Source organism: Scyliorhinus torazame, chromosome 5, assembly GCF_047496885.1.
Source record: "Scyliorhinus torazame isolate Kashiwa2021f chromosome 5, sScyTor2.1, whole genome shotgun sequence".
Classification (NCBI taxonomy): domain Eukaryota; kingdom Metazoa; phylum Chordata; class Chondrichthyes; order Carcharhiniformes; family Scyliorhinidae; genus Scyliorhinus; species Scyliorhinus torazame.
The window spans coordinates 203,122,760-203,145,958 of record NC_092711.1 but is presented as its reverse complement, the minus strand read 5'-3'; the positions used below and the strand labels follow the sequence as shown (position 1 = coordinate 203,145,958).

Below are 23,199 nucleotides of genomic sequence, written 5' to 3'. Positions count from 1 at the left end.
GGAGTGTCGGACACCAACTCCGCTCCCAGGGATCATCCCCTCCCCTCAGACTGTCCCGTCTCTGAAAACCTGCAAACAAACTTTTAAAAATCGACTGGATGGACATTCGGCCATTCTTTCTGGACGTTACTCTTGTCCCTTCACCTGGGATGCCTCAGTAAGGCACAGAGGCTGAGAGCAGGAATCTCCAGAAGAGGTTGATCAGGTTTTGGGTGTTCCGCACTCTGTAGATATCATGCTGGGTGGCTGGCTCCCTCTGCTGGTTCATGCAGTCCGATAAAATTTCACTTTCCTTGAATTCACTGCCCAGCAATAATAGCAAGTGCTGCATTCGAACCCAATATTGCAGACAAGGAACAGAGAGAGTCCCACTGTCACAGCCTCCATTACAGAGAGAATCCCACCATCAGATCCCCCATTGCAAAGAGAATCCCACTATCGGAGCGCTGGATTACACAGAATCCCACCACCAGAGCCTCCATTACAGAGATAATCTCACCATCAGTGGCCCCATTACAGAGAGAATCCCATCATCAGAACCCCGATTACAGATCCCACTGTCACAATTCCCTTTTCTAGTGAGCTTTTACCCACAGAACCCCAATTTGTTGGGTAAATTTCAGTATCGGAGCCCCATTTTATTGACAGTCTGTCTAGTCGCTTTGATTCTGATTTCTCTATGTTCTGGGAGATTGTTTGGCGGGATGGCTGTGGGTTTTGTTTCTTATTTCAGGTTTGGGGGTTCTCTCTTTGTGAAGAGTTTGAGGGCAGACAGCATCACCCTCATCCTCTCACCTCACAGAATCGAATCAGTGGCGTGTATGACTGTGATACCTAACTGGTTTATTCTCAACCCCACAGATGGAGCATCATGACCTATGAAGCAACAAAACCGCTTCCCATTGTGACATATGATGAGGTTTACAACTCCCAGGTGCAGGTAAGAGAACTCCATGGGTTAAAAACTAAGTTCAAGAAATATCTGAGAATTTAGCAATCTAGAATGAGGTTTTGGTCAGCCGGACTGGAATGAATGTACAGAAATCACTGTATTGTCATCAGAGTGATTAAAAGGAAAGGGACAGGAATTGTTCTTATAGTCCTTGAACAGTCAGAGCATACAGTCCCTCTTGTCAATGCCGCCTCCAGTGCCTGTTATACAGTCAGTGCCTCCTCCAGTGCCTGTTGTACACAGTCAGTACCTCTGTTCGTGCATGCTTTAGAGTCAGTGCCTCCTGCCATTGCGCCTGTCAGTGCCTGCTTTAGAATCAGTGCCTCCTCCAGTGCCTGCTATACAGTCAGTGTCTCCTCCAGTGCCTGTTGTACAGTCAGTACAGCTTCCAATGCCTGTTGTACAGTCAATGCCTCCTCTAGTGCCTGTTGTACAGTGCATATATTATGAGGTGCAGTGATTGGTTTAATAATCTGTACCTCTGTTTCTCCAGGATCCGATATCTCAGTATGCTGATTCTGTTGTTTATCATTTAACAAAAGTACTTGATTCTGACCAACACGCTGATGTTATTTCTTCTGCCAAGTAAGTTCCTGTTCTCTGTACAATCTTAATCACCTTTTGTTAGTTGTTGATGAAAGTGGTTAATGAATGGTTCAGGCACAAGTGTGGTGTTGGGCGTTCTGACACACAGATGAGCCAACACGGTTGTATATGGTACAACGCTATTTTATTTAAACTTTCTATGTCCAGTTTTGTCTTGATACTCTGCACGTGGGGATTCCCTGTTTGTGATCTTGTAACAGGTCTTGTCCGTGTCTTTGTCCCCAGACCTACTGTCCACTAGGTGTCGTGCTCGTGCTTTTATGTGGTTGCTGTCCTTGTGTGTGATTGGTTGTGGTGTTGTGTGCTCTGATTTGTCTGTTGGTGTGTCCATCATGATGTGTGTGTTTGAATATCATGACAACAAGGAGCTCCTGTATGTCCCTGTAGCCCAGTGGATTTCTGATTCTGGATTCAGCAGTGAGAGTTGAGTTTGAATTCCTCACCTTCAATCTCATTTTCTGCCAATCATTCAGTTGTCCTGTACTATTTCCAAAATATCTCCCCCTGCTGGCCAAGGACTTGAGGTTGAAATGGTGGATTGGGAGATTATGGGGTGGGGATCAGCTGTGATACCTCAAATCGTCTGCCTGCCTATCCAGAGACACAAACCTGGAGCTGGTACTGATCCCCATAGGTCTAGGCCCCAGGTAAGAGTCAGCACCTTCGGGAGGGGTGAGAAGGAAATATAAAGCTTACAGGTACAGCACAGGCCTGAGTGAGTGTGCCAACCTATTCCAGAGAGAGTAGTTTGAAGGAGGGACAGAAAACATGGGAGCTCTCAGCCCTGTGACTACAAGGAACCCTGGTAGCCAGATGGTGCACTGTTCAGTGTACCTTCAGCAACATACACTGTTTGCATATGAATTCTCTTCAAAAGCAAAGCTATAAGATGGAGTTGGTTTTAAAAACCAGGGGCTGGATTAGCACACTGGGCTAAATCGCTGGCTTTTAAAGCAGACCAATGGAGGCCAGCAGCACGGTTCGATTCCCGTACCAGCCTCCCCGAACAGGCGCCGGAATGTGGCGACTAGGGGCTTTTCACAGTAACTTCATTGAAGCCTACTCGTGACAATAAGCGATTTTCATTTTCAAATGTCAAATCACTTAGTTCTTGTCTGCATAGTATGTTAACAAGGCAACAATTGAGATTTTGTCTCAAGGGTGCGAACATCATCTGTGACACCAACCTTTACAAAAGATAATTCTTGACCACTTAAGGGGCTGGATTATCCATTGGCGGGATCCTCTGTTTCGCCGGCAGTGCATTCATGCCCGCGGATTTCCGGACAACGTCGGGGTGCCCACAATGGGAAACCCCATTGGCCGGCTGGTGGGATGGAAGATAACACTGCCTGCGGGGGTGCATCACACCAGAAAATGGGTGCGACGGAATGGAGAATCCCACCCCGATCTCCAATTACATGAGCATGTTCAAATCGAAACAGTTTGCAGCCTCTGGGCTGATAAGTACAATGAAAACCTACGCTCTTCGACAGAATCAATGACTTGTCCAGAGAGCCTGGTTTGTAACATCAGCTCCTGGACTCCAGTAAGGGGTCAGTAATCCGTCTGAACATTAACAAATGGCCAGGGAGTCATGGAAGGTCCACTAGTTGTTCACCGCAGCAGATTCAGAGGTATAGGTAACACTGCCCCTCGTTCTGCTGCGGCCAGAACTGGTGCAGCAGGTGCACCACAGGAGGGCAGGCCTAACTGGGCCTGAAAACACCCTTTTAAGAACAGACACCTATGGAAAGTCAGTGCTGTACACTCCACCTCCTCTATTCTTCCATTCCTTACTCTTCCTCTCTCCACTTCTCCCCTTCTGTTTCTCCTCCCCCTGACTTTATTTTTTGCTGATTTTTCTGCTGATCTGCAGGTTCCTCTGTGGGACAGTAAGTGACTTCATCGCTGAAGTTGGAAAGGCCTACAAAAAGGCTGAGGAAAACCAGGAAGAAGCGGATACCATGGCGAACAAGGTACCCAATAGTCAAAGAAATAAATGCTATTGGGGCATGCACACCGCCATGTGGGAACTCACATTGAAATGGTGGATTGGGAGGTTATGGGGTGGGGATCAGCTGTGATACCTCAAATCGTCTGCCTGCCTATCCAGAGACACAAACCTGGAGCTGGTCCTTCGGTGAAGGACCGAACTCCCGGAGTTCAGTCTTTATGCGCTGAGAAGATGTTATTCACAGGGACGCACATTATCTATTGTGCACCTTCAAACAACAGTCCCTTTAAGTCTGCTCCTGTACCTATATCAGGGTGTGGGATTCCCCAATGAATGCCCATCAATTAAACACTGTTACCTCAGAAAGAGCTGATGCTACGCCTCAGGAAGAGCCACTTCCCTAATAGCCACCGCTCAACTGTAAATGCAATTTAAATGCCATCTGATGGAGGTGATGTTTTTCTCCTTCTGGAAGTTCCTCGAAGTGCGGAGACCGATTGCTACAAGAGTACAGTCGGTAGCACAAACCCGCGCACAGCATCGGGGATGCTGTTGTCTTCCACACGGTTCTGGCAGATCGGGAAATGTTTCCGCTCTTACCGCTTTTCTTGGGGAAGGGCAGGGCATGGTAGTTAGCACTGCTTCCTCACAACGCCGGGAGGGGTTGCGCAGGATGGTGTGTTACCCACTGCGCTACTAATTCTCTATGAGGTAATGCGACTGTGTTTCTCTCCCAGTGTGCAATGTTAACCCAGAAGCTGGATTCCCTGGTGAAGGCACTAAGTGATGAAGCACAGGCAGTCATCGTTCCTTCTGGCACTTCCCCACCATTGGCTGCCAACCAGGGCGAGAAACAATGTACAGAAAATGGAGGGAACCGTGAAAAGCTTCCAGAAGCAAATGCTGTGTCCAAGATATTCAAGTCAAAGGAGCAACTCATGTTACGAGCCAACAGCTTGAAGAAAGCTCTGAGGCAGATCATCGAACAAACAGAAAAAGGTATGACACACGCAAGGCTCTCCCACCATACTTTGTTAGCCAAGGAGAGAGTATGGGTTCAGGGCCAGTTTGGAGCTCCCTCTGTAACATATCAGCATGGAATGGGTCAGAACGTGATGGGCCTCTGTGCACTACATCAGGTGTTGAATGAACAAAGAACAAAGAAAAATTACAGCACAGGAACAGGCCCTTCGGCCCTCCAAGCCTGTGCCGATCCAGATCCTCTATCCAAAACTGTCGCTTATTTTCTAAGGATCTGTTTCCCTCTGCTCCCTGCCCATTCATGTATCTGTCTAGATACATCTTAAGTGACGCTATCGTGCCTGCCTCTACCACCTCTGCCAGCAATGCGTTCCAGGCACCCACCACCCTCTGCATAAATAACTTTCCACGCAAATCTCCCTTAAACTTTTCCCCTTTCACCTTGAACTCGTGACCCCTAGTAATTGAGTCCCCCACTCTGGGAAAAAGCTTCTTGTTTTCCACCCTGTCTATACCTCTCATGATTTTGTCGACCACAATGAGATCCCCCCTCAACAATCCTAATCTACTCAACATCTCTTCTTAGCTAGCGCCCTCCATACCAGGCAACATCCTGGTGAACCTCCTCTGCACCTCCTCCAAAGAATCCACATCCTTTTGGTAATGTGGCGACCAGAACTGTACGCGGTATTCCAAATGTGGCCGAACCAAAGTCTTATACAACTGTAACATGACCTGCCAACTCTTGTACTCAATACCCCTTCCAATGAAGGAAAGCATGCCGTAGGCCTTCTTGACCACTCTATCGACTATCGCAGCCACCTTCAGGGTACAATGGACCTGAACAACCAGATCTCTCTGTACATCAATTTTCCTTAGGGCTTTTTCATTTACCGTATAGTTCGCTCTTGAATTGGATCTTCCAAAATGCATCACCTCGCATTTGCCCAGATTGAACTCCATCTGCTATTTCTCCACCCAACTCTCCAATCTATCTATATTCTGCTTTTTTCTCTGACAGTTCCCTCACTATCTGCTACTCCACCAATCTTAGTGTCATCTGCAAACTTGCTAATCAGACCACCTATACCTTCCTCCAGGTCATTTATGTATATCACAAAGAACAGTGGTCCCAGCACAGATCCCTGTGGAACACCACTGGTCACAGTTCTCCATTTGAGAAACTCCCTTCCACTACAACTCTCTATCTCCTGTTGCCCAGCCAGTTCTTTATCCATCTAGCTAGTACACCCTGGACCCCATGAGACTTCACTTTCTCCATCAGCCTACCATGGGGAACCTTATCAAATGCCTTACTGAAGTCCATGTTTATGACAGCTACAGCCCTTCCCTCATCAATCAACTTTGTCACTTCCTCAAAGAATTCTATTACGTTGGTAAGACATGACCTTCCCTGCACAAAACCATGTTGCCTATCACTGATAAGCCCATTTTCTTCCAAATGGGAATAGATCTTATCCCTCAGTATCTTCTCCAGCAGCTTCCCTACCACTGACGTCAGGCTCACCGGTCTTTAATTACCTGGATTATCCCTGCTACCCTTCTTAAACAAGGGGACAACATTAGCAATTCTCCAGTCCTCCGGTACCTCACCCGTGTTCAAGGATGCTGCAAAGATATCTGTTAAGGCCCCAGCTATTTCCTCTCTCACTTCCTTCAGTAACCTGGGATAGATCCCAACCGGACCTGGGGACTTGTCCACCTCAATGCCTTTTAGAATGCCCAACACATCCTCCCTCCTTATGCCGACTTGACCTAGAGCAATCAAACAGCTATCAAACTGCTTTTTAAAAAGCAGAACTGCTAACACTTATCGGTGAATACCGATGCAAAGTACTCGTTAAGAGTCTCACCCATTTTCTCTGATTCCACTCATAACTTTACTCCTTTGTCCTTGAGTGGGCCAACCTTGTTACCCTCTTGCTCCTTATATATGAATAAAAGGCTTTGGGATTTTCCTTAACCCTGTTTGCTAAAGATATTTCATGACCCCTTTTAACCCTCTTGATTCCTCATTTCAGATTGGTCCTACATTCCCAGTATTCTTCCAAAGCTTTGTCTGTCTTCAGTCGCCTAGACCTTATGTATGCTTCCTTTTTCCTCTTAGCTAGTCTCACAATTTCACCTGTCATCCATGGTTCCCTAATCTTGCCATTTCTATCCTCATTTTCACAGGGACATGTCTGTCCTGCACTCTAATCAACCTCTCTTCAAAAGCCTCCCACATATCAAATGTGGATTTACCTTCAAACAGCTGCTCCCAATCCACGTTCTCCAGCTCCTGCTGAATTTTGGTATAGTTGGCCTTCCCCCAATTTAGCACTCTTCCTTCAGGACCACTCTCGTCTTTGTCCATGAGTATTCTAAAACTTATGGAATTGTGATCATTATTCCCAAAGTAATCCCCGACTGAAACTTCAACCACCTGGCCGGGATCATTCCCCAACACCAGGTCCAGTATGGCCCCTTCCCGAGTTGGACTATTTACATACTGCTCTAGAAAACCCTCCTGGATGCTCCTTACAAATTCTGCTCCACCTAGACCTCTGACACTAAGTGTATCCCAGTTAATGTTTGGAAAATTAAAATCTCCTATCACCACCACTCTGTTGCTCCTACACCTTTCCATAATCTGTTTACATATTTGTACCTCTATCTCACGCTCGCTGTTGGGAGGTCTGCAGTACAACCCCAACATTGTTACTGCACCCTTCTTATTTCTGAGCTCTGCCCATATCGCCTCACTGCTCGAGTCCTCCATAGTGCCCTCCTTCAGCACAGCTGTGATATCCTCTCTGCCAGTAATGTAACTCCTCCACCCCTTTTACCTCCCTCTCTATCCCACCTGAAGCATTGATATCCTGGGATATTTAGTTGCCAATCATGCCCTTCCCTCAACCAAGTCTCAGTAATAGCAATAACATCATACTCCCAGGTTCTTTTGGGCAGCACGGTAGCATTGTGGATAGCACAATTGCTTCACAGCTCCAGGGTCCCAGGTTCGATTCCAGCTTGGGTCACTGTCTGTGCAGAGTCTGCACATCCTCCCCGTGTGTGCGTGGGTTTCCTCCGGGTGCTCCGGTTTCATCCCACAGTCCAAGGATGTGCGGGTTAGGTGGATTGGCCATGATAAATTGCCCTTAGTGTCCAAAATTGCCGTGAGTGTTGGGTGGGGTTACTGGGTTACGGGGATAGGGTGGAGGTGTGGACATTGGGTGGGGTGCTCTTTCCAAGAGCCGGTGCAGACTCGATGGGCCGAATGGCCTTCTCATGCACTGTAAATTCTATGAAAACTACTAATCCAACCCCACAGTTCACCTGTCTTACCTACTACACTTCTTGCATTAAAGCAAATGCCTCCAGTCCCTTTGCGTTCATCATCTGCTCCCTGCCTACTCTTCCCCTTAGTCATGCTGACTTCATGATCTAGTTCCTTCCAGGCTTTAGTTACTACCTCCTTACTGTCCACTAACCGCCTCATTTGGTTCCCATCCCCCTGCCACATTAGTTTAAACCCTCCCCAACAGCGTTAGCAAAAGCACCCCCAAGGACATTGGTTCCAGTCCGGTCCAGGTGCAGACCGTCCAATTTGTAGTAGCCCCACCTCCCCCAGAACCAGTCCCAATGTCCCAAAAATCTGAACCCCTCCCTCCTGCACCATCTCTCAAGCCACGCATTCATCCTGCCTATTCTCTCATTTATACTCTGACTGCCACGTGGCACTGGTAGCAATCCTGAGATTACTACCTCTGAGGTCCGACTTTTTAACTTGGCTCCTAACTCCCTAAATTCTGCTTGTAGGACATCATCCCATTTTTTACCTTTATCGTTGGTGCCTATATGCACCACGACAACTGGCTTTCCCCCCCCCCCCCCCCCCCTCTTCAGAATGTTCTGCAGCCGATCTGAGACATCCCTGACCCGTGCACCTGGAGGCAACATACCATTTGGAAGTCTCGTTTTCGAACACAGAATCGCCTATCTACTCCCCTTACAATTGAATCCCCTATGACTATAGTCCTTCCCCTCTTTTTCCTGCCCTTCTGTACAGCAGAGCCAGCCACAGATCTGACTGTGTATTTCCTCTTCACAGGGTGAGGTTTGGAGAGGATCAGGTTTGGACTGGGTCTGGTTAGGACTGTGTCAGGTTTGGACTGGGTCAGGGTTGGACTGGGTCAGGTTTGGACTGGGTCAGGTTTGGATAGGGTCAGGTTTGGATTGGGATAGGTTTGGACAGGGTCAGGTTTTCATAGGGTCAGGTTTTCATTGGGTCAGGGTTCATAGGGTCAGGTTTGGATCGGCTCAGGTTTGGATTGGGACAGGTTTGCACTGGGTCAAGTTTCGATAGGGTCATGTTGGTTTGGGTCAGGTTTAGTTTGGGTCAGGTTTGGGCTGGGTCAGGTTTAGATGGGTCAGGTTTGGACTGAGTCAGGTTTAGTTTGGGTCAGGTTTAGACTGGGTCAGGTTTGGGTTGGGTCAGGTTTGGAATGGGGCAGGTTTAGATTTGGATCAGGTTGAGAATGGGCCAGGTTTGGAATAGGTCAGGTTTAGAATAGGTCTGGTTTAGATGGGGCAGGTTTGGATTGGATCAGGTTTAGAATGGGGCGTATTTGGAATGGGTCAGTTTAGAATGGGTCAGTCTTGCCTGGGCCATAAGACCATAAGACATAGGAGCAGAATTAGGCCACTCGGCACATCAATCATGGCTGATATATTTCTCATCCCCATTCTCCTGCCTTCTTCCCATAACCCCTGATCCCCTTATTAATCAAGAACCTATCTATCTCTGTCTTAAAGACACTCAATGATTTGGCCTTCACAGCCTTCTGCGGCAAACTGTTCCACAGATTCATCACCCTCTGGCAAAGAAATTCCTCCTCATCTGTTTTAAAGGATCGTCCTTTTAATCTGAGAGTGTGTCGTCTGCTTCTAGTTTTTCCTGCAAGTGGAAACATCCTCTCCACGTCCACTCTATCCAGGCCTCGCAGTATCCTCTAAGTTTCAATAAGACCCCCACCATCCTTCTAAATTTCAACGAGTACAGACCCAGAGTCCTCAAACGTTCCTCATACGACAAGCTCTTCATTCCAGGAATCACTCTTGTGAACCTCCTCTGGGTCCTTTGCAAGGCCAGCACATCCTTCCTTAGTTATGGGACCCAAAGCTGCTCACAATACTCCAAATGGGGTCTGACCAGAGGCTTATATAGCCTCAGAAGTACATCCCTGGTCTTGTATTCTAGCTCTCTCGACATGAATGCTAACATTGCATTCGCCTTCCTAACTGCCGACTGACCCTGCATGTTTACCTTAATAGAATAGTGAACAAGGACTCCCAAGTCCCTTTGTGCTTCTGATTTCCAAAGCATTTCCCCATTTAGAAAATAGTCTATGCCTCCATTTCTCCTTCCAAAGTGCATAACCTCACACTTTTCCACATTGTATTCCATCTTCCACTTCTTTGCCCACTCTCCTAGCCTGTCCAAGTCCTTCTGCAGCCCGCCTGCTTCCTCAATACTGCCATATGCCATACTATAGATCATTGTGTCATCTGCAAACTTAGCAACAGTGCCTTCAGTTCCTTCCAGATCATTAATGTATATTGTGAAAAGTTGTGGTCCCAGCACCGACCTCTGAGGCACACCACTAGTCGCCAGTTGCCATCCTGAAAAATACCCCTTTATCACCATTCTCTGCCTTCTACCAGTCAGCCAATCCCCTATCCATGCCAGGATCCTACCCTTAACACCGTGGGCTCTTAACTTATTTAACAATCTCCTATGTGGCAGATTGTCAAAGGCCTTCTGGAAATCTAAATAAATCACGTCCACTGGTTCTCCTTTGTCTAACTTCCTTGTTACTTCCTCAAAGAACTAACAGGTTTGTCAGACATGACCTCGCCTTGACGAAGCTGTGCTGACTCAGTCCTATTTAATCATGCACTTCCAAGTACTCCGCGATCTCATCTTTAATAACGGACTCTCGAAGCTTACCAATGGCCGAAGTCAGGTTAACCGCTAGGCCCCGCTAGGATTTGTTTTCCTCAGTCTCTCTCTGAGTTACATTACCTAACTGTAGAGTTTGTGTTGACAGTATTGTTTTAATAATTAATTACTTTGGGGTTTTGTGATTGAAGGGCTGGAATTACTTCCTTTCACAGTTGATATCAGTGAAGGGCTAAGAGACGACAAGCAGCCAGTGATGCTGCCCTGAGTCTCCATCCCTTGATTGCTGCTGGAACCTATGCAGATGTGATTATTGCGTGAGGTTCGGCTGTGCTGACCCAATAGTCGACTAGCCGACAGTGACATACGGAATAAAGGGTACTGGTGCGTGATACAGCAGGGTCCTGTGTCCGTATGTGCAGCTAGATCCCGATTCTCCGTGGTGTGGATGTTGGGGAGGTGACAAGGAAAAGATGGATAAAAATTGTAAAAATACACTGACACCCTTTCCATACAGAGGGCCATTGCCTGACCTCCTGCTCCCAGTGAGGTGCGCTGCCTACTGGGAGTGCTGATAAAACATTCCTATCTATTTTTCATTGGGAAAACAGTGCTTTGATCGCCCTGATCTCTGATAAACATTTTGCGAACATGCTACAAACCAAAGTGGAGACGACCTCGAACAGGCACACATTTGTATGGCATCATTCACCCCATCAAGCCGTCTCAAAGCTCTTTGCAATGGTGAAGTTGCTATGAAATGTTGTAATGTCAGAAATGTTGCAGCAAATCCATGCGTAGCAAGATCCCACAAGCAGTAATGCAATCATGCCCAGAAATTGTGTTGCAGTGATGTTGAGTCAGGGATAAATATCGGCAAGGTAACCAGGGTAAAGTTCCTTTCTCATCTTAAATAGTGTGGTGGAAACTTTAATCAGCCAGAGAGGGCAGATGGGACCTCAGCTTAAACTCACACTCAAAAGGCAACATGCACACTGGAGTGTAAATCTGAATTGTGAGCTCAGGTCTCCCGAGTGGCTCAGTGTACATAGAACATACAGTGCAGAAGGAGGCCATTCGTCTCATCGAGTCTGCACCGACCCACTTAAGCCCTCACTTCCACCCTATCCCCGTAACCCAATAACCCCTCCTAACCTTTTTGGTCACTAAGGGCAAATTATGAAGGCCAACCCACCTAATCTGCACGTCTTTGGACTGTGGGAGGAAACCGGAGCACCTGGATGAAACCCATGCAGACACGGGGAGAACGTGCAGACTCCGCACAGACAGTGACCCAGCGGGGAATCGAACCTGGGACCCTGGCTCTATCCATTTGTGCTACCGTGCTGCCAGTGAGGAGAGAAACTGTTCAAATTGAGCCAAAGCTGTCATTGCATTCGTCCCTCAGAAACTGTTCTTTTCTCTCACAGTGGTCGATGAACAAAACAGGCAGAGTCAGGTGATACGCAGCTCGTCCTCAAACTTCAGCCTTCTTGCCACTTCACTCGATGGAGAGTGTTCAGAGGAGCTGAGACAGAAGGTCACAGAGAGAGGTGAGCCACACTCTGCCCCTGACAGCTGACTGAGGATTAGAGCTGGTGCATCAGTCTGAGATTGGTTACTGTGTCAACACTCCTCTGACCCTCCTCCCCGTTGCGGGAAGGAATATGTTTACGTGAGACTTCACTGCGCCCCTCACCCAACATCTGAGACTCACGGGGTCAGGATCTTTTTCTGTATCCTTCCACAGGTTGTGTACCTGCTGGTGAAGCATCCTCACCCACCCCCCACCGCCACCCTTTCCGCCAGAGCCTGCTCTGCTGCCAGGACTGTCCTGAATGTGTGGCCTCGTGGAGCTGCCTCATCCCTGGAGATAGATATCTGCTATATTGAGCAGCGCCCACTGTCCTCCTGCCTGTATGTCATCAGGAACTGGCCGTATTGTTGGTCTGAATGCTGGATCCGCCTCCTGTCGCAGTTTCTGCGAGAGAACACAGAGTCACTGGCCGGTATCTTAGCAGAATTTGGGAGTGTCACGCTCAGATTGAAAACCGGCATGTAGCTCCCCAATTGCACAGACTAGTTTTCTCTTCAAATATTGAGCCTCTTAGCTTACATAAAGCAACACCCTCCGTCTCGATGGTGTTGATCACAGAATAAGAGTTTTATTACTGAACCTGCTTGTTAGAGCATCACTGGAGTAATTCCATTGACCAATTAAATGTCTAACCAATACAATATAACTCAGAGCACACTCACACCACTGGGCAACTCTCAACGAATACATTGGGGTGAAATCTCTGCTGCCGGGATTCTCCGTTCTGCCGGTACTGCACCTCCGGCAGCATGGGGTGGCCACAATGGGAAATCCCATTGGCCGGCGGCAGGAATGGAGAATCCCGCTGCCGGCGATGGCGCACCACCGAGGAACACACAGCTGGGGATGCGGAGAATTCACAGCATTGTAATAGGAGCAATGTTGTTGCCACTCAATGTGACAGTCACTGTGACTGTGCAGAGAGCCACTCGCTGACCATGCAGAGTTCTAACCTGATCTTTTATTGATCCTCTAGCAGGAGCAAGGAGAGGCACAGTGACTTCCATGACGTCCACCATTTTCCTTGATCAAACCGATGGAAGCAGTGCTGTCAGTTTCACTGAGGATCCCTGTTCTTTGTAAGTGAACAGTATTTAATTCACTCCCCAATATTACCTAGTACATCCTTCACTGGTTGAAACTCAGGACCCTGAATTTGCACTTGTAGGGACTTCTCATGGTGCATCCCGTTGATTTATTTAATCACTTCATAACAATTGGGATGGAAATTTGGTCTTCAGCAAAGGCTGCCAGACCTCGTGTTCCATGGTTCAATTGTTCTGTATTTGCTTATCTAAGTCTGGTATGCTCACTGCTTGAATCATTAAACCTGGATGTTGACTCAGAGTAAAGAGTCATTACTGAAAGATCTCGAGGCTGAGCTGGGAGAATTGTTGCAGCCATTTTGTGACTGCAGAGATATTTTAAAATCCTGTAAATAAAGATGAAGCACACTGAGAAACCAGTGTTATCATGCTACAGAAAGGCAAATTACTGCAGATGCTGGAATTGAAAACAAAGAGAAAATGCTGTAAAATCTCCGCAGGTCTGGCAGCATCTGTAGGGTGAGAAAAGAGCTAATGGTTTGAGTCCAGATGACCCTTTGTCAAAGCTAAAAGACAGAGAAAGTGGGAAATATTTATACTGTGGAGTGAGAATGAAAGATGAGGATGAAAGTGTTATCATGCAATGGCCTGAGGAAAAATCACACATTTGAAATATAGAACAATAGACATTCGAGCAGTCTGGGAATATTCTTTTGTATATTTATCATCACCAATATTGTGATTCAAACTCCAGGACAGGTGCAGCACAGGGTTAGATACAGAGTAAAACTCCCTCTACACTCTCCCCATCAAACACTCCCAGGACAGGTACAGCACAGGGTTTGATACAGAGTAAAACTCCCTCTACACTGTCCCCATCAAACACTCCCAGGACAGGTACAGCACAGGGTTAGATACAGAGTAAAACTCCCTCTACACTGTCCCCATCAAACATTCCCAGGCCAGGTGCAGCACAGGGTTAGATACAGAGTAAAACTCTGTCTACACTGTCCCCATCAAACATTCCAAGGACAGGTACAGCACAGGGTTAGATACAGAGTAAAACTCCCTCTACACTGTCCCCATCAAACACCCCCAGGACAGGTACAGCACGGGGTTAGATACAGAGTAAAACTCCCTCTACACTGTCCCCATCAAACACCCCCCAGGACAGGTACAGCACAGGGTTTGATACAGAGTAAAACTCCCTCTACACTGTCCCCATCAAACACTCCCAGGACAGGTACAGCACAGGGTTAGATACAGAGTAAAACTCCCTCTACACTCTCCCCATCAAACACTCCCAGGACAGGTACAGCATGGGATTAGATACAGAGTAAAGCTCCTTTCACACTGTGCCATCAACCACTCCCAGGACAGATACAGCATTAGGATAGATACAGAGTAAAGCTTCCTCTACATTGTCCCCATGAAACACTCCCAGGACAGGTATAGCACAGGGTTAGATACAGAGTAAAGCTCCCTCGGGACAGTCCCCATCAAACACTCCCAGGACAGGTATAGCACGGGGTTAGATACAGAGTAAAGCTCCCTCGGCACAGTCCCCATCAACCACTCCCAAGACAGGTTCAGCACGGGGTTAGATACAGAGTAAAGCTCCTTCTACATTCTCCCCATCAAATACTCCCAAGACAGGCACAGCATGGGGTTAGACATGCAGTATAGCTTCATCTTCTCTGTTACATCAGGCGCTGGCAGATTGATACAGTGCTGCAATTTTTGCTCCACCTGCAAAGCATCACAAACGCTCACAAACATTGCAAAGTGTGCATGTACCTCTTCTGGGAATGCTCAATGCCTTAGGTGGATTAAAATGGGAAACAAAAGCACAAATCCCCACTCGTGGAATATAGAAAAACAACATTTCACATGTTGCAGTTAACCGGTGCTGTTGCGGAGAGTTTAATGTGATTCATCACAGGTTGGGGGTCGAGGATATCGCAGCAGAGAGAAGACTCAATGTGCATAGAAGCTAATGAGATTGTGTAGAGAGAGCAGGACTGAGGAATGAAGCGAGGATGTTGAATAAAATGTTGGAATGCGAACTAAACATTCCTGGTTAATGAGGAAAGCGAATGAAGAAATAAAACAGGTGTTAGGAGGGAGGCAAGGATTGATCCACGCACAATGTTGAATTTCTTTATGCATTCTGTCCGTTATATATTCGGGTTCCCCTCAATCTGAGGAAAGAACAATCTCAACGTCTCCAATCTCTCTCAAACTAAAATCCCTTGAAAATAACATTACAATGCTACAACAGAGACCATTGGCGAAATCGCGTTCGGCGATCGACCAGAGAATCCCCGTTTACGCTGAAATCGGGGCCGTCGCTGCTTTTGCGATGCTCCGAGTACACCGCATGCCGTCAGGATCTCGCTCTCTTTTGGATGGACAGGAGTATCAGATTAGCTCAGATGGTTAGTGTAGTCAAGCATAGTTCCTGTGGTTAGATCTTGTTAACCTTATCACTAGTATCAATGTTAAAGTAAAGAACTCACGCAATTATTGTTATGGTTACTCAACAAACCTTTCGTTACTACTGGATGAGTTCGAGCCTTCTTCATCGAGATTCAGAAGACCTCATCAGTATCCAAGGTTTGAGTAACACATATTACACTCCGTAGTATATCAAAACACACAGAGAAGTGTAATCAAAGATAATTCAGGAGCATAATAAAAGAGGGGCAAAGCGGGATCAGGCTGTTGAGTTGATGATCAGCCGTGGTAATAATGAATGGCAGAGGAGACTCAAAGGGCCGAATGGCCTCCTCCTGCTCCTATTTTCTGTGTTTCGAACCAGCCTGGCTTCATAGCTGAAATCCCCCAGGTTCAGCTGGGGGTGCGGGGGGGGGGGGGGGGGGGGCAGCTAATGTACAATGGACAGAATGAATAAAGATATTCAACATTGCACGTGGTTTTAATTAAACCAATAAGCAGAACGTGTTTCTTCTGGAAAGTGGTGCAGTAACTAGCAGTCGGTGATTCGAAATAAATGGCTAAAGAAATAATGGAAATGAAGAGGGTATTATTCACAAAGTGGTTTGTTACGATCTGGAATGCACTCTCTGTTAGAGAGCGAGAAGCAGATTCCGTAGGAATGTTAAGAGGCATTCGTCACGTACTCCAAGAGCAGAGTTATGGAGTAAAAAGCAGGGGTGTGGGATTAGCTCAGACACCTCTGTTAAAACAGCAGCTAAATTATGACAGGCTGAATGGCCTGATCCTGTACTATAACATTCTGCAATGTTATCATTCTGACTACACTGTCCCTGTTCTTCTAGGTCTTTCTCTGAGAAGTGTGTCATGAACAATTATTTTGGCATTGGCCTAGATGCCAAAATATCACTGGAGTTCAACAACAAGAGAGAAGAGCACCCAAAAAAATGCAGGTATGTGAATGCGTTTTCCTTTCCTGGAGCTATGGGTGCAATTGTGTATGTGGAATCACACTGACTGACCCAGGTCTGTTCCAGACTCGGTGCTGCGTATATATAATAACACATATATGCAGATATATAGATATAGACTCGGACTGTTTTCATTAGAAAGATGGAGGTTGAGGGGTGACCTGATAGAGGTCGACAAGATTATGAGAGGCATGGATAGAGTGGATGGGCAGGCATTCTTTCCCAGGGTGAAGGGAAGGTGCGAGGCAGGTTTTTTACACAGAGGTGGTGAGTGCCTGGAATGCACTGCCAGGGGAGGTTGTGGAAGCAGATACATTAACGGCGTTCAAAAAGCATCTTGACAAACACATGGATCGGATGGGTATAGAGGGGGATATGGCACACGGAAGTGCTGAGAGTTTTGGCAAAGGTTGGTACCATGACCGGTACAGGCTTGGAGGGCTGAAGGGCCTGTTCCTGTGCTGTATTGTTCTTTCTTCTAACACAGACTGGTCCAGGTCTCAGCCAGCCTCACTACCCTGTATATAAAGTAACACAGACTAATCCTGATCTTTATGAGCCACCCATGTTGTATGAGTTTCAGTGATGTTGCAGATATAATGGACTGGCATCCTGATGTTGAACTGTGTGTTTTGCATTCAGAAGTCGAACTAAGAACATGATGTGGTACGGAGTCCTCGGCACCAAGGAACTTCTGCAGAGGACATACAAGAATTTAGAGCAGCGCGTCCATCTGGAGGTACAATGTCCACTCACCAGAGTTTGGTATGATATGCGCAGAGGGTGATGCAGTTGTTCAGAACACTGCTCTCTGATCTCGGACACTGGAATCCAGTGCAGCCCAATACATGTAGTGGTTGGTAAGACAAGCATTAGCTAGCACCAGATTTCTCAGACACAAATGTGATACGTGTAGTGAATGTATAATTACTGATAATTCACCAGTGCACTGTGTTATGTTATTAACCCTGTGGGCTCTACCTATGGGCCATTGTGTGGCTTCACCCACAGGGGATATGTTGGGGCATGTACGGGCTCCCCCATGGCTCCACTCCCTTTACAGGAAGTATAAGAGCTGCTGACCTGCAGGGCTGCCTTCAGTGTTGTACCGGTCACAGGCAGGCTCAGTGCTAAGCTGATTAAAACCACGGTTTACTTCTCCACGTGTCTTCGAGTGAATTGATGGTCGCATCAATTTAATCAGCTGAAAATACTACTATGGAATCAGCCCTCAAACCTGACAGACTGGAACTCGATCCACAGGCCGCGGAGGCGAAATAATTTTTTTCACATTGGCTTCGATGCTTCAAGGCCTATCTCACCGCGTCGTCTACGCCATCCGTCACTGATGAACAGAAGCTGAGCCTCCTCCACGCACGGGTGAGCTCGACAAAGCCGCTTCCTATATAGAGGCCCTCGCACTACTCGAACGCCTCTACATGCGGCCTGTAAACTAGGTCTACGCGCGACACGTCTTCACCACTCGCCGCCAGCGCCCCGGGGAGTCGCTAGATGATTACCTACATGATCTCAAAGCCCTCGCGCGCAACTGTAACTACCAGGCCGTTACGGCCACTCAGCACATGGAGCTCGCCGTCCGAGATGTTTACGTGGCGGGGGTCCGATCGAACTATGTGAGACAGCGCCTGTCCGAAATAGGGGCCCAGGACCTGGACGACATGGTAAAACTGGGTACCTCTCTGGAGGCCGCTTTTCAGAGCCTTACTGCATTCCCGGCCAATCACGCGACCTCCTCGTGGGGCCCCGACCCGAGACTACCCCAGGCCTGTGCCGCGCGGCCGCCCGCCCATCATGGGGGACTACCCTGCTACTTTTGCGGCCAGCCCCAACACCCTTGACTGCACTGCCCAGCCCGCAACGCGAACTGCAGCAGCTGCAGGTGAAAAGGACACTTCGCCAAGGTCTGCCTGGCCAGGTCTAAGAACTCGAACTCACAGACCCCGATCCACAGACTCACAGGCCCGCAGACCCCACAAGGCGGCAGCGTGTCTGCCGACCCCACCTCCGCATAACACGTGCGATTCATGGGGGCCGCCATCTTGGCCATCCTCCTCCACGCGGCCGGCCACGTGCGATCCATGGGGGCCGCCATCTTGGATACCATCTTCCTCACCGCCCGCCACGCTCGACCAACGGGGGCCGCCATCTTGGCCGCCATCTGCTACGCCGCTCGACGCATACGACCCACACGGACAGCCATCGCGGGGCCGCCCCAGCACCTCCGTTCACGCCGCCGGCTACCCACACCTCAGCGCGGTCACCCTGGACCAGTTGCGACCTAAGTACCTCCGGAGCTCCATGATGGCCATCCGGGTTAACGGGTACGAGACACCTTGCCTTTTCGACTCCGGGAGCACAGAGAGCTTCATTCACCCGGACATGGTAAGATGCTGCTCGCTCCCAATATTCCCGACGCATCAAACCATCTCCCTCGCGTCTGGGTCGCACTTGGTGCAAATTCAAGGGTGCACTACTGCAACCCTAGCGATACAGGGCGCTGAGTACGCTAAGTTTCAACTATATGTGCTCCCAGACCTCTGCGCTCCTCTCCTTTTGGGACTCGACTTCCAGTGCAACCTCAGGAGCCTAACTCTTATGTTCGGGGGGCCCCTGCCCCCGCTCACCATATGCAGCCTCTCGACCCTAAAAATCGACCCCCCCCCCCCCTCCCTCTTCGTAAACCTCACCGCCGATTGCAAGCCAGTAGCCACCAGAAGCAGTCGGTATAGCATGCAGGACAGGACGTTCATTAGGTCCGAGGTCCAGCGTCTCTTGCAGGACGGGGTCATAGAGGCCAGCAATAGCCCCTGGAGAGCTCAGGTGGTGGTCGTCAAGACCGGGGAAAAGTTCCGGACGGTGGTTGATTACAGCCAAACCATTAACCGGTTTACGCAACTCGATGCGCATCCCCTTCCCCGGATTGCAGACATGGTAAATCAGATCGCGCACTACCGCGTGTTCTCCACGGTGGATCTGAAGTCTGCATACCACCGGCTCACAATCCGCCCGGAGGACCGCCACTACATGGCGTTTGAGGCAGAAGGCCGCCTTTTCCATTTCCTCCGGGTCCTCTTTGGCATCACGAACGGGGTTTCGGTGTTCCAACGAGCGATGGACTGAATGGTGGACCAGTACGGGCTGCGGGCCACGTTTCCGTCCTTGGACAATGTCACCATCTGCGGCCATGATCAGCAGGACCACGACGCCAACCTCCACCGATTTCTCCAAACCGCCCCCTCAATCTCACCGACAACAAGGAGAAATGCGTTTTCCGCACAACCAGGCTAGCCATCCTCAGCTACGTCCTGGAAAACGGGGTCCTCGGGCCCGATCCTGACCGTATACGCCCCCTCCTACAACTCCCTCTCCCTCACTGTCCCAAGGCCCTGAAGAGGTGCCTTGGATTTTTTTCGTATTACGCCCAGTGGGTCCCCCAGTATGCGGACAAAGCCCACCCACTATTTAAGGACACCCTCTTTCCACTGGCAGCCGAGGCTCGCCAGGCCTTCAACTGCATCAAGGCGGACATCGCCAAAGCTGCGATGCGCGCGGTGGATGAGTCCGTCCCCTTCCAGGTGGAGAGCGACGCCTCAGAGGTCGCTCTCGCCGCCACCCTCAACCAAGCAGGCAGACCGGTAGCATTTTTTTCACGTACCCTCACCACCTCCGAAATTTGACACTCCTCGGTCGAAAAAGAAGCCCAAGCCATTGTGGATGTCGCGCGGCACTGGAGGCACTACCTCGCTGGTAGAAGGTTTACCCTCGTCACCGACCAACGATCGGTTGCCTTCATGTTTGACAATATGCAGCGGGGCAAGATCAAGAATAATAAGATCTTGAGGTGGAGATTCAAACTCTCCACCGATAACTACGATATAATATATCATCCTGGGAAGCTCAACGAACCCCCAGGTGCCCTGTCCCGCGGCACATGTGCCAGCGCGCAAGATGACCGACTATGGGCTATCCACGATGATCTCTGCCACCCAGGTGTCACCTGGCTCGCCCATTACATCAAGGCCCGCAACCTGCCCTACTCCACCGAGGAGGTCAGAGCTATAACCAGAGACTGCCAAATCTGTGCGGAGTGTAAACCACACTTCTATCGACCGGATAAGGCCCATCTGGTAAAGGCATCCCGGCTATTTGAACGCCTCAGTATCGATTTCAAAGGGCCCCTCTCCTCCAATAACCGCAACACGTACTTCCTTAACATCATAGATGAGTTCTCCCGCTTCCCATTTGCCATCCCCTGCCCTGATATGACCACCCCCACTGTCATTAAAGCCCTGCATAGTGTCTTCACCCTGTTTGGTTTCCCCAGTTATGTCCACAGCGACAGGGGCTCGTCGTTCATGAGCGACGAACTGCATCAGTACCTGCTCAGTAAGGGCATCGCCTCGAGCAGGACTACCAGTTATAACCCCAGGGGAAACGGGCAGGCGGAGAGGGAGAACGCGATGGTCTGGAAGACCGTCCTACTGACCCTGCGGTCCAGGAATCTCCCAGTTTCTCACTGGCAGCAGGTCCTCCCTGATGCGCTCCACTCTATTAGGTCCCTCCTTTGCACGGCCACAAACCAGACTCCTCATGACCGTTTGTTTGTTTTCCCTCGGGGAGCTACCTCAGGGGCCTCGCTTCCGCCCTGGCTGATGACACCGGGTCCAGTCCTCCTCCGAAAACATGTTCGGAGCCATAAGACCAACCCCCTGGTAGAGAGGGTCCAGCTTCTGCACTCCAACCCACACTATGCGTACGTCGAACACCCCGATGGCCGGCAAGATACCGTCTCCCTCCGGGACCAGGCGCCCGTAGGCCCCAACACCACTCCCACTACTGCATCCTCCCACACTATGTCCCGTCCAACCTCCCATGTTCAGCGCCCCCACCCCTTTATGGTTCCCGCGCTCCCTCCCACCCGCCGCACCAGTCCACAGGAATGAAGCTCCGGAAGAGCCGCTTCCGGAGTCCACCGCAGTTCCTGCTCCGCACCCACTTCCACAGCCGCCTAAAGCGGCTGCAACACCAGTGCTTCGGCGGTCGCAACGTACGATCCGGGCACCGGGCCGACTGAATCTATGAGCCCATCACCCCCGCCGGACTTCATTTTTAAACAGGGGGTGAATGTGGTGAATGTATAATTACTGATAATTCACCAGTGCACTGTGTTATGTTATTAACCCCGTGGGCTCTACCTATGGGCCATTGTGTGGCTTCACCCACAGGGGAAACGTTGGGGCATATACGGGCTCCGCCCATGGCTCCACCCCATGTACAGGAAGTATAAGAGCTGCTGACCTGCGGGGCCGCCTTCAGTGTTGTACCGGTCACAGACTCAGTTCTAAGCTGATTAAAACCACGGTTTACTTCTCCGTGTGTCTTCGAGTAAATTGATGGTCGCATCAATATGTATAGCATTCACTGTTCACCTGTGTGCAAAATATAATGATCTCAATATTTTAAAATCTTTTCAGAGATTTCCTCTGTATCTAACCCTGTGCTGTAGCTGTGCTGGGAGTGTTTGATGGGGACGGTGTAGAGGGAGCTTTACTCTGTACCTCACCCTGTGCTGTAGCTGTCCTGGGAGTGTTTGATGGGGACAGTATAGGGGGAGCTTTACTCTGTATCTGACCCTGAGGTGAAACTATCCTGGGAGTATTTGATGGGGACAGTGTAGAGGTAGCTTTATTCCATATTTGACCCCATGTTGTAACTATCTTGGGAGTGTTTGGTGGAGACAGTGTCGAGGGAACTTTACTCTGTGTCTAACCCCATGCTACCTGCCCTAAAGTGTTTGATGGGTACAGTGTAGAGGGAACTTTACACTATATCTAACCCCATGCTGTAACTTTCTTGAGAGTTTTTGATGGGGACAGTGCTTTACTCTTTATCTAACACTGTGCTGTACCTTTTTTGGGAGTATTTGCTGGGGACAGTGTTAGAACATTACAGCGCAGTACAGGCCCTTCGGCCCTCGATATTGCGCCGACCTGTGAAACCAATTTAAAGCCCATCTACACTATTCCATTATCATCCATATGTTTATCCAATGACCATTTAAATTCCCTTTATGTTGGCGAGTCCACTACTTTTGCAGTCTGAGCATTCCACGTCCTTACTACTCTCTGAGTAAAGAACCTACCTCCGACGTCTGTCCTATATCCATCTCCCCTTAATTTAAAGCTATGTCCCCTCGTGCTAGCCATCACCATCCGAGGAAAAAGGCTCTCGCTGTCCACCCTATCTAATCCTCTGGTCATCTTGTATGCCTCTATTAAGTCACCTCTTAACCTTCTGTAGAGGAAGCCTTACTTTTGGACAGTGTAGACAGAGCTTTACTCTTTATCTTAGCCTGTGCTGTACCTGTCTTGGGACAGTGATGGGGACAGTGTAGAGGGAGATTAACTCTGTACCTAACCCTGTGCTGTACCTGTCCTGAAAGTGTTTGATGGTGACAGTGTAGCGGGAGCTTTACTCTGTATCTAACCCCTTGCTGTACCCCTCCTGGGAGTGTTTGATGGGGATAGTGTGGAGAGAGCTGTACTCTGTATCTAACCCCATGCTGTACCCCTCCTGGGAGTGTTTGATGGGGCCAGTGTAGAGGGAGCTTTACCCTGTATCTAACCCCTGCTGTAAACTGTCCTGG

At 49.0% G+C, this 23,199-nt stretch overlaps 1 protein-coding gene across 6 annotated transcripts in view; it reads left to right on the top strand.

Moving 5' to 3' along the window:
* LOC140420895 (diacylglycerol kinase eta) overlaps nucleotides 1-23,199 on the top strand; it is a 335,531-nt gene that overhangs the window by 272,947 nt on the left and 39,385 nt on the right. For all 6 annotated transcript variants that reach the window (XM_072505015.1, XM_072505018.1, XM_072505017.1 and 3 more), the window contains exons 12-19: nucleotides 862-940; nucleotides 1,446-1,537; nucleotides 3,438-3,537; nucleotides 4,253-4,514; nucleotides 11,892-12,014; nucleotides 13,035-13,137; nucleotides 16,407-16,514; nucleotides 17,175-17,271. In XM_072505015.1, the coding sequence (XP_072361116.1) occupies nucleotides 862-940; nucleotides 1,446-1,537; nucleotides 3,438-3,537; nucleotides 4,253-4,514; nucleotides 11,892-12,014; nucleotides 13,035-13,137; nucleotides 16,407-16,514; nucleotides 17,175-17,271 (964 nt within the window). The remainder of the gene's footprint in view (nucleotides 1-861; nucleotides 941-1,445; nucleotides 1,538-3,437; nucleotides 3,538-4,252; nucleotides 4,515-11,891; nucleotides 12,015-13,034; nucleotides 13,138-16,406; nucleotides 16,515-17,174; nucleotides 17,272-23,199) is intronic.